At 41.5% G+C, this 12,019-nt stretch overlaps 1 protein-coding gene across 1 annotated transcript in view; it reads left to right on the top strand.

Annotated features, from left to right (window-relative positions):
* Positions 1-12,019, top strand: part of cxadr (CXADR Ig-like cell adhesion molecule) — a 48,537-nt gene that overhangs the window by 28,856 nt on the left and 7,662 nt on the right. Inside the window, exon 3 of the mRNA XM_012865218.3 lies at positions 7,230-7,434. Coding sequence (XP_012720672.1) covers positions 7,230-7,434 — 205 coding nt within the window. The remainder of the gene's footprint in view (positions 1-7,229; positions 7,435-12,019) is intronic.

Below are 12,019 nucleotides of genomic sequence, written 5' to 3'. Positions count from 1 at the left end.
ATGAATTTCTATTCAAGTAGCTCACTGAGGTTGCATAAAAAGATTTTCAGATTGAATTATCGCACCCTGTTGGCTTATGATGACATACAATAATGAAATACAATATGTATATGTTCATTGTTACCTGTGAAAGGTAATGCTGGTGGATCTGGTTTGTACTAGGAATCAGTTGGTACAATTTAAGGCTGCACATAAGTGAGGCATCTTCTCTGAATCACTCCACTATAACATTTCCATAATGGAGTAGACATCAAAGTGCGAACCATTCCAGAACAGGAATGTGAAACGGTTCAAACTGAGTTTTTAATTACAAACACTCAACAAGCTCCTTAAGTTGTCACCTAAATAGCGCCTGTTCAGTCGTAGTGCATGGCGGAGCAGCGTAACATTTCAACCAAAACTTACTGATGCGCTTCGAAGGCGAGGATGTGTTGACAGAAAGGTGGAGGGCATTACACATAAATTAACATGATAGAAAAAAACACAATGCTTATAAGCACGGTTGAATAAGGGCTTTTGTGAGGATTATAAGTATTTCATATTTTGTTCTATTCGTTATAGATTAAGATCAGTCAACATTATATTAACTCATTAATTGATAATTTGCGTCCCTAGTTCCACGGTACTGCGGGCCAGCAGAAGGTACAACAATGTTTGTTAATGTATAGTAATTGTGTCCGATGCAAACTTCTATCCAGGCTCAAAAAGGACTGAGGCTCCATCTGAATACCCTTAATAGTTTCTAGCTCCTGTTCCTCGACCCTTCATGGGGTCAAAAGTTAGAACTTTTGACTCCTAGGCAAAATTAGCCATGAGAGGAATCAGACAGGCTTCTTTTTCCACCTCCTTCCTTACTGACTGCACTATTCGGACAGCACTGATCATGGCAACCGCTGACACACTTTGGCTTTGGCTGAAGAGTCCTTACTCTATAAGGGTATGCGGATTGATCTTAAGCAAACACCATCAGGAAGAAGGCTTGGCGTATATTGTTTTATATGAAGATGAATATATGTTCTATTTTATTGTGCAATATACAGGACTAGGACCCTTTTAAGAATATGTAATTCAATTCAGTTTATGTAGTGCCACTTTACAAAAATATTTGACTGTGAATGACATGTAATAGCTCAATGAATGGCATTTGACTCATACCAATAATCAATACTATCTCTACTTATGCATACGACTCAAATATGTTACGTGGAGCTGTTACAGGCACCATTATAGCAATTCATAGTAAAGGGTTTAAAAAACGATGTCTCTATGGAATTGCACTCATGTCTGATTGAGCCTTATTTGTCCTTTTTCTTGTTAATACTTTTTCTGTATTTGATTTCTTGAATAATTGTTGGTTAATTTTTATTTTAGTTGTGCTAGATTTGGCACTTTTTATTGAGATTATAACTTATTGTTTCCATTTTCTTTCAGGCCTGATGAAAAAAAAGCATAAAACTGCTTTTGGGGCAAAGTGATTTGTTTACTCAGTTGAAGGCCAAGAAGAAATGCAATCCAGAATCAGTATTGTTTACTTTCAGAGTATTAAGCTGGGTCATACAGTTTGTGAAATAATGTCATATTAGCCACATCCACAGAGCCATTGTTCAATGTTCTCACTGCTACAGTATGAACGATATGTGCTGACTTGATCAAGCCCAACCTTTTTGTTTTCTAGCTCAGGCTTATTCATTTAAAATGGACTCCCCCGCCCTACAGAACCGTCACATACCCATAGGGCATGGAGACGGTGTTTAGCTACAGATTGGTCCAGCGGTGGGGGTTCCTCCTCCGTTTGCGGTCTTCCTGCTCTGAGTGATTTCTTCTTTTTCCCAAATGGTTGAATTCTCGTTAGTCAGAAATGGGTCGGTGCATGGTCATTAGCTACCTCTGACAGGAACACAGTCCTCTCTGCCTCCTGACCTAACATGCCCTGCTTGAACTGAAGAGACCTTAATCCTCCTCTCTTCAGTGGTTTCTGATTTGAACTGATCTCCTCTAGTCAGGACTGTTAAGATTTACCTTCTTTATCTTAATGAAACTAAAACTACGCAGGTCATTTTGAGTTGGAGCCTCTTGGATCATATCAGCTGTAGAAATATTTCAGATGTTCCCAGTTTCTGCTGGTTTTTTTGTGTATTTTTGTGCTGTTAGCTTTCAGACACGCCGTATATTCCCAAACAGTTAAATGAATAAAAGTATTTCCGACATTTCTCAGTGAACACATTTGTTCTCCTTGACCTATTCAACTTCCTCTTTACATTCACACACGTTCTTGTAGCCCTTAACCAACATGTAGTCATGCACGGACTAAATTTGTTGCAATTAGTGGCGAATTAATTCCAAGTGGTTGTTTTAATATATGTGACAGGGTTAAGTAGAATTAGGCCCAAACCGCAGTGCCAAACAACCAAATGAGAATGGAAGTTTATAGCCAGAGGCTCCCGGATGCTCAGAAACCATGATGAACCTTTACTTAGATTACTTAAGATGAGTAAACCCAGGCTGGACTTAAAGGAGCGGCCATTTGCCAAACAGTCGGTCCAGTTTGTTGTAACACGTGGGCTTCCTTACAATGTGCCATCATGCTGGAATAAATCAGATATTAAGAATGGTGTCTAAATAATAAATGTACCACCATGTAGTCCACCTCTATTTTCATTGCATCCCTGCAGACGGGTATCCCACTTCTGTGTTACCATTGATAGATCCCACATAGTCCATTCAGTGCAGTGTCTACAAAGGCCTCCATTCACGTGCATATCCCACATATCAGTATCTTTTTGTGGGTGCTGAAGCATCGCTAATTCATGTTGCTTTGTTGGATAGAATGAGAGATGCCTGGGATGCCTACACCAACAGTCATTTGCATTTTTCTCTCTCTGCCTGGCTGCGGATTCGCTGAAGGGAGGGTCTGGCCTCAATGTTTCCCACCATAGTGACAACGAGGCCTGACCCGGTATGAGATTCTCACGACGTGATGACTTTAAGTAAGGGTATCGTGGTTTCTAAGTAATTAGATGAAATTCCATCTAATAGCTCCTGTTTGATGTAGAACCAGAGCAGTTATTCCTACCGCTGCATGAATAATGTGACATTAGAATTAGGATTGTTCTAAAAATATCTCTAACTTTTATTAACATTTTTAGTTTCAGATGCAGACCGATATGGTTTCCAGAGCGTGACTGGAGATACACAAACTGTCTAATTAGTTTTAGTTTTTTTGTTTTTAAGTTTAAAAGTGTAATAGTTGTCATCCATGGGAGTCCTCCTACGGGGGAGGTGTGCAGTTCTGTTATCACATGCTCCATACAGGACTAAAAACTGTTCATTAGTCCAGCACTTTGTCTTGCATCTCATAAAGGGATTTAAACTGCAGGAATGCACTGATGGAAAATGTGGACGGTTTTGAAAGGTTAACTCGTTAAAAGAATCAACATACATTGATGGCAGCATCCGGTCCATGCCTGGTGACCGCTACTATAAAACATGGTCATGAAGGTGAAATCTGGAATTAAAGGGTGGATAAGGCGCTTTTCTTCATGTCGTGTCACCCAGGCTCTGTGGTCCTTGAGTAGAAGAGTAGAGCTCTTTTGTTTGCAGATGTAATTATGATGGGAAGCAGCGGAAGCGTTAAAGGATTGGGCTGTAAAGCCAGATCGGATTTTTGGGGAGAAATGACAGTGTTTGCACATTCCTCTGGCTGTGTTGTTTTTTCTTTTGCATAGAATTTCCTTGGTTAATCTCAAGTCCAATGGGAGGCAGGAATGTTTCCATCCAGGCTGGCAGCAGATTCACCTTGACTCATTCAAAGTGGGGGAGAGATAATGCCGTGTTGTTCTCACTGAGCTCAAGAGGTTGTTTGGAGTACACAGGTAACACGGCTCCCTGCTTTGCCTCTCAAATAGGCGCCACCCCTTCCTTTAGCTCTCTAAGCAGACGCATCACATGACAGTGATGTCATCCTAGAGTCTGTCCAATGAAAGCCAGGTTGAGCCGATTCCTCTGCAGTGTTATCTTTTCACAGAGAAGGGCCGTGCTGACCGACAGTTGTGTGCTACCTGTTATGGTTGCAGCACAGAGGCCGTCGCCCTTCTGTCCTGACCCTGATACGCCTCGCTTCCCTGCTCATCTGCCCGCTGACTGTTCTTTTCCCAGGCTCTCAAGGTTACCGTCTAGTTTTAGTAGCTAGACGTGTCTGTGTGTGTAAGCACTCCCATCTGTTTGCCCATGAAGGGCCTAAGCTCAAGTGAGACCTCATCTGGGGGCATTTTCATTTCCTTTCTCTTGTGGTCTGCTCTCTCAGAACTGTTATTCCTGCTGGTTTGGTGATCCCCTGTAAAGCTGCTGGGGTCTGCCTTCCTCCCCTGAGAGCAATGTGGAATTTTAACAGAATTACCCGCTTTAATGGTTAAAGTGTGCACGGCTGCTGCCTTGCTGATTTTGAAACTAGTTTTGGTTTTTGTAAGTGCAGTTCAAAGCATCTTGACTGTCACTCGTAAGTAATTCCAATTTTTTATAATCAGTCGTCTAGTTGCTTTACCAGTATACAGAGGAAAGTGATACGTTATGAGAAAAACAAATGAAAAACGGATGCATTTAACTAAAGATGCACCAATTCACATCCCTGGGTTACCAGTTTTTGCTGATTCAGATTTTTTTAGACAAAAGTATTTTAAACCTTCTCACTGTGGGCAGTAGGTTGGTTAAAATAATTGATACCTCGATATAATCAATACTAAAAAAGAATAATAGATACTCATTTGCGTCAAGGTCGCTGTAAACCGACCAGTTCACGTTCGCCCAAATGGTCGCACTTCTTCCGACCACAGAGACATTCAGCCTCCCTGTAGCCGCTCATCTTAGCAGTGGTCTGCTGCTGGAGGTTTAAACTCGGCTAACATGTCGAGTTCAGCCAGAAAAACAGACGAGACCCTCTTTATCGACAGGACAAACAGAAAGGCTTGGAGGAACTTTCCCTTTTAAAGCAGACAAACAAGAACAAACAGAATGATGCGTCATCGCTAGGCGCTATAGTACCGCTACAAGCTAACGCTGCGACACTGACGTTTAAGAGCAACGTAAAAAGGTCAGTAAAGCTCCTGTATCTGCAATAGTAGAGTAGTAAACCTCACGGACAACATAAGCTAACTCAATATTAACTTCACGGACAAGGAGAGCATGGCAGTTTGACCTCTCCTGTCCAGATGTGCTTCCGCTCTGTCCCACAGTGGTACGAGTTAATGGAGGAAAATGTTCCTCAGCTGACGGCTGAGTCGGCTGCTAAATAGGGAAGTAACAAAACAAACCAATGGCCAGTTTATTCCAGTATAGAATGATCCGTCATTTGTCCCTCAGTAGTAACTTTTGTTTGTACTCCTACTCGTCGTCTTCTGCCTATGTGGGCCAGGGTCTTACAGGCTTACAGCTTCTTACACATCAACATGGAGCGGATTCATTTTAGTCCAGATGTCCCACAATCTATTAAATAAATAGCCGCCTACCATCCTCTCTCTGTTGGGTTTCATGCTCTGTGGATCCTAAAGAGAATACACTTGATTATTAGTCAAGCAGGTGAAAGTTGATATTTTGTACTGAAATGTTCTAGAAACATATCTACAAACTTGAGTGTATTAAAGTGTGGATTTGTAAATTGAAACTGTGGAGCAACCTTGTAATCAGTAGGTCAGCGTAATGTCGTTTCTGAGATTAGCCGTCAGTTCAACGCTCTGTTCTAACCAGACGGCTTCACAAACACCAAGGAAATGCTGTCCTGCTCGGCTCTTTGGTTCAAGGTCATTTCATTCTCTCCTGCAGCCCCATTAGTTGTCTGTCTAAAACTCCAGCTGTCAGCTGCACAGAACTTCCGTCCCTGCAGCTGTTCCAGGATGCTTTGTCACTTATTTGTGGCGCATCACAAATCTCTCTTGATTAAAGCTAATTTTCCAGTCAGCCAAGGGCTTTTTGGATCATTCCTAGAGTGCAGGACAAGATATACGACTCAGCACGTCAGCCCGCATGTTTTCTCTGCATCCTTAAAACAAGTATTACTGTCTGAAGCTGCAACTTGGACACTTCAGAAACTCTGGCCTGTTAAGTGTTTAGATTCTGATCATCAGAAAAATTGAATTATGGTTTAGAGTTAAGAAGCAGGAGAAGTAATACAGTAAGCTCCTTAGTGAGAGGACACAGGCAGCTGACTGGCAGCCCAGAGTTGTTTTGAAGGAAGGAGATTTGTGGAAACTCGCTAGTTTATCTCAGTCATACAGGACACACACACACACACACACAGGCACGCGTGCGCGGCTTGTTTGATGCTGCTGAAAGCAGCTCGGTGTTGTCAACATCAGCCAGTGCTCCTGTATTCAGCAGGTGCTGCATGTCTGTCTGCAGCTCCGCTCTGTGAAGTTGTCAGCTGGGGGAAACAAAGGCGGCACTGTTGCTCTCGATTCTGTTGCAAATGAGTTACTAACCATAGATGTTTAAGTATTGATTACCTGAACATTGTTTTTGACTCTCGCTGTGGAGCTGCAGAGATATTTTCTGCCCTTGTTTGGTTCCGTTTTGCTTTTTATTAAATGTTCTGCCTTCTATTACCCATTTATCATCCTGCTCCTCCTGCTGCTATCTGAAGTTTCTCCTCACACGCTCCTCACTCAGGGATGTTGCTGTTCTGGTTTTGATAGTGGCACAGAAAACCGTGTTGATCACTGTCTCCATGGAAATGTGCAAGAATATGACGATGTCTATAAAAGAGAATGAGAACTCTTTTCATTATTTGCATTCCTTTCGCTCTCTTTCCCCTTTTATTTCAAGGTTTTCTTCCTCTGCCATCACCCCCACCTCTCTGGCCACCAGGATCCTTGTTGGCTCCACCTGGTCTTTATTTCCTGGCGAGACCCAAGGATCTGTGTGTGCTTTGTTGACACAGCAAGTGTTGATTTAGCTCCACAGTGGAGGCTTTGTTTGTTCCACCTTCATTTTCCTTGTGCAGAGAAAGGAGAAAATGGCACAGACGGCCAGGTTGAGGAGCACTCTGAACATAAGGCACAGGGTCCGCTCCATTTATTTGTGGCTGCCTCAATAATCAAGGTCTTTGTTTCGTAAAGATTGCAGCTCTCCACCCGTTATCTATGTTTTTTTGTGTTATTGACAGATTTTTGCTGTTCCTAAATGCTTAAATTAGAGCATTAGCTCAACGAATTGTGCTTTGCTCCTTTTTCTGCATCCAGGTGATTCTGTACTCGGGCGACCGGGTATACGAGGACTATTACCAGCCCATGAAAGGTCGAGTTCACTTCAACACACCCGACCCAAAGAATGGTGACGCCTCCATCAACTTGACAGGACTGAAGTCGTCAGACTCGGGCACCTACCAGTGTAAAGTTAAGAAGGCTCCTGGTATTGGCAGCAAGAAAATGAAGCTGATCGTTATGGGTGAGTGGATTGGCCTCTAGAACAATGCAAACGCCGCTATGCTGTGCTCATTTACCAGCAACCTTTCTAAACACACACCCACTCGCCATGGGCAGGAATGTTGGGATTTAGCATAGGTTCTTTCTGTGGGGTGGACTGATAACCAAGGATGGACGATAGAGAAAATCTGCATATTGATAAAATAGAAATATTGACTCATATTAGTAATTATAAAAAAAAATCAAAACATATATTCCAAGTTCAGCCCGGGCCGTTTGATGCTGTTGCTTGAAGACCTATTTTTAGATAAAGAACACTCAATTCAAACTCAAGCCTTTATTCAACCAACTTTTTACCAAAACTGCAAGTTTTTAAATAAGAATAAAGAACGCATTCCCTCTGAACCCTTTGAAGTGGGCGGAGCTTGGTGACAGAGCGTTCCTGGGTCTGTGTTTGTGATTAGTTGGGAAGATGTAATGACTGTATTATTAACCTACATGATAGGCTAGAATGGAAAAGGAAGGAAAACTGTTGTATTGAACTTTTGATCCACCCTTTTTTTTCTTTCGCACCACACGACTATAAATCAGTATATATTGTTATCGAATTATCATCCAGCCTTACTGATAACACAAGCAGCAACTTCAGTGGTTTTTAAAAAACAACAGCTGAATAAACAAGTTTGTAATGTATCTGCAAGCTTCTGGCCTGAATATTGCTGGATATTTGATCACTTTTATATCCAAAGTTAAAATGAGTCAATTTCTTTGCCTTTCTAACCTAGTCTGTGCAGTTTGATAAGGGCTGAGGTCTAGGGCATTCCAGAAGCTCAATATTAGCCTGCCTAATCCATTACATTTGTCATGCTATAATGGTGCTGAATGTTGCAGGGATGATATGACCTGTGCCAAATAGACAAAAACTTAACTACATTTTTTTTTGTCTTTTCCCAGTAGTTTAATAGCAAATAGACCCCAGATAGTGAGTAAACGTTTCACAAGTTGTTGTGACTTAATGTCTTCATGAGACATTTTTTACTCCATCAAATAATAAACACCAACAAAGGTATTACTGGCACAGAGAGGCTAATATTAGCCCTACCTTGGATCATAAAACACACCTAGTGAATCATTTGGCTTCTCCGTGTAGACACCTGCAAATGTTGGATCACCACCTCCAGGTCTATGTTGCTGTAAAGCAGCTCAAACCAATCATTAACCGGCCAAAATGAAAACGGTAATCAGGGTCACGATGGTGGCTGTATGTAAACTTCGGACCAGTACCATGTCCAATTTCCCTCGTCCATAGAACCTGTCCTTCATTTTCAATCACCGTGCTAATGTAATACTTTCCAGCAGCTGTGGAATATTGTCCCACTCTAGGTACGGGTTAATTTTCTTTTTACAGTAAAATAGTTTCATATATTTAAATGATTTTATAGAAAATCTCATATTTCTATGCAGTTTTCTTCTGTCAAATACATATTTTCTGTTGTGCAGTGCTATATTATTGTTTTTATAATCTGTTATATAACAAGTCTTTCAATATTACTGATCATTTTCTGTGCAGAAAACCATTTTGTTTTCATTGAGCAGCCATCAGGAAGTAAAGACTGCGCTCATTTTTTCTCCACAGAGGGAACTGGATGACACATCCTAGTTGTATAAGTCAGTCAGATGATTCAGTCCCAAGGCAAACACACACTCACACTCTGGCCTCGCTGATCAGTCAACCAGTTAAATGATGTCGAAAGTGAATCGCCTCCCGAAACTTGCCTGCCATTTGCATATGGGACAAACAGCCAGCGCACAAAACACTAGTCTGTTGTGACACAAGCTGCTGTTGTGGCATTTCCAGCTATCAGCAAACTTCCTCTGCTTGAAAGATAATACCAGCTTTAGAAAATGGCCGCTCTTCCTCCAAAATAATTTGCGGTAAAGTTTCCAAGCACACCAACAGGTTTGGCAGAACTTGTTGTGGCACTAAGTCCTTCTGTAATGACAGAAGGGAATGTCAACAAGTGATCTCAGCGTTTATTGTGGCTACAGCTGACTCAAAAAGCATCAGCACAGCGTTTTATGGCCCACGAGCATATAAAGGCAGACCCGACAGAAGCAACATGGAAAAGTTGGCCATTTTATGAGCTGTTGCTTGTACACAAGCCTGGTTTGATTTTACCTCTTTTAACAAGACTGTTAATTTAGGTTGCCTTTATGGCTCTTTTTTTCTAAACCTCATGGTCTTAGAAAAGACTTTTCCCTGTTTTTTTTCTCTCTCCTGAAAGCTGTGAATACTAGTTGAACTTGACCCGTGGTTCTTCATCTGGGTCTAAAATACCACACACACATCACTAAAACTGCAACATTTTTATATTTTCAACACACAATATTTGATTTATGTTGTTTCAATCTGTGCTGAAAGAACCTGAATTTGGTCAACTCCTTATCTGCCAAGACCAAGAGTTAGGTTTTAAAACAGAGGTCAAACTCCTTGTATGTAAAATACTGGGTCAATAAAGCAAATTCTGATTCTAATTCTGCTCTAAGTTAGTCCTGAAGCCACAAAAGCAGCAAAATGCTCCTTCAGGAAACTGAAAATTGGGAGCCTTTTTAACAGTTCATTATTTGTGGAGCCTGCAGATAAGACACGACTACCACTGAAGCAGGATCTAAGGCTACGTTCAAACTGCAGGAAAATGCAACATATATCTGTCTTTTTATACGGCAGGGTGAACGGCCCAATTCTGATCTATTCACCCCCCAAAAAATCTAATTTGTGCCACTTCCATATGTGGTACTAATTTGGATACGTATCAGATGTTTTTCAAAGCGCCTGCTGTCTGAACGGTCATGTCACATTTTATCCGTCTCTCCTGTCTCTCTCCTGTCTCTCTCTACACATCCACACACAGCAGCAGCAGTTAGCGCTCTATAGAGGACCATTAATAGCTGTGCTGCTTTCTTCTTACCTTACTTCATCTTGCTATGATGTGGTCTTAGTATGGTCGGCTCTCATTGCTCAACAGCTTTCTAAAAACAAGAAGAGAGACACCAGCTGGTATCCACATTTTTTTCTTTATTGAACACTTCTAGAAACAATTACATTCCATTACTTCTGTAAACAGTGTGACGTCTCCTTCTGTTATCTGCACATGTGGGTCACCTTGCGGTCCTGAACCGTTCAAACATCTGATGGCGGTCACATTTAATAGTATGAACGACCACCTCAAAAAAATCAGATTTCAGCAAAACATCAGAATTGAGCATCAAGATCTGCAGTGGAAACGTAGCGTAGGTTTATTATAAGTGCTGAAATGCTCTGGATGCTGTTAAGGATATAAAGAGATCCAGAAGTGTCTGAAAATGTTTGAAAATGATGGACCTCTAGAATGAAAAGCGTGTAGAAAACCTGGGATGTGAAATCTGCATGGTTGGTACAGTCTATCATCTGGAAAACCTTTCAAAGTAACAGTGACTGTCCTGATAGTAGACCGCTTCACATTAGAGCTCTTCAGTGTGTTCACAAGGCATCTTCAGCCCTGCCGCTCTACAGATTGGTCTTAGTTTGAGTTTTTGGCCACAGCACTATTAAATTGGCCATACTTTAGCATGACTAGTGCTTTTGTTCATTCTACTTATGTGCTGCATCTGTAGCGTTTTAATTTCCGGTTTAATGAGAGAATTTGTTTAAGAGCCAATCAGTCCTAGAGCTATGCTAACAAAGTGCATCAGCGGGCCTCCAAGGATTGTGCTGGTCACCTGGACACACTAAAGAGCATCTTTGAGAAAGTCAGAATGGTATCTTACAGGCACATTGCAACAAATTCAATATTATGTTATCAGTCATTTCCAAAAGCAAATCTCATATATTATATGGATTCATGACACAGAGGGAAATATTTCAAGCCTTTACTGCTTTTCATTGCTGGTGTTAGGAGTTAATTACCTGACCACAAGTTTCTGATCCTCTTTTTTACCATATTCATATTTTCTGAGACACAGAATTTGATATATTCTTTACAATATCTGAGCTTGACTTTCTGGAATGAATGACAAAATATTGAACTTTTTATACCAAATTAATTTTTTTTGGAATGGACCTTTTTATATAAATAAATGTATAAATATGAGTCTCCTCCATTCATGGTTCAAATGATGTAAAAATAGTTTCAAATGGAGTAAAAAGCCAACATATTCATGTAAAACGGAAGAGTAAATTAAACTAAAAAGGCAAGTCTGTGCTTGAGGCTGTTGAGCTGCACAAACGTGTGCGCACAACAACGGGCGCCTGCTCAAAGCCACGGCAGCGTACAGGCCGCTGGCTGTTGAGCCCAGGGGGCAGCGGCAGCGGCAACAGAGAAAAGTTTGACAAGGAGAGGGGGGGACATGTTGCCTGCTCTGCATTTTACCTTGAGCTTGATCTTGTCACAAGGTAGATGCTCCCTAAGAGAAGAGGAGTCGTGCATGCATAAGTGTACACAAAGCTAAGCATGATGATGCTGCTGTTGCTCCTCCCAGGTGCTGCTGCCTCATGCAGGAGTCCTCACAGTGAGAGCGGTGGTGTACGCTGCGTCCAGGTTTCCTGTTGTCCTCTGCTCGCAGCAGGA

This window comes from Fundulus heteroclitus, chromosome 11 (assembly GCF_011125445.2).
Source record: "Fundulus heteroclitus isolate FHET01 chromosome 11, MU-UCD_Fhet_4.1, whole genome shotgun sequence".
Lineage (NCBI taxonomy): Eukaryota > Metazoa > Chordata > Actinopteri > Cyprinodontiformes > Fundulidae > Fundulus > Fundulus heteroclitus.
Note: the sequence above shows the minus strand (reverse complement) of the source record. Positions and strands in the feature narration are given on the sequence as shown.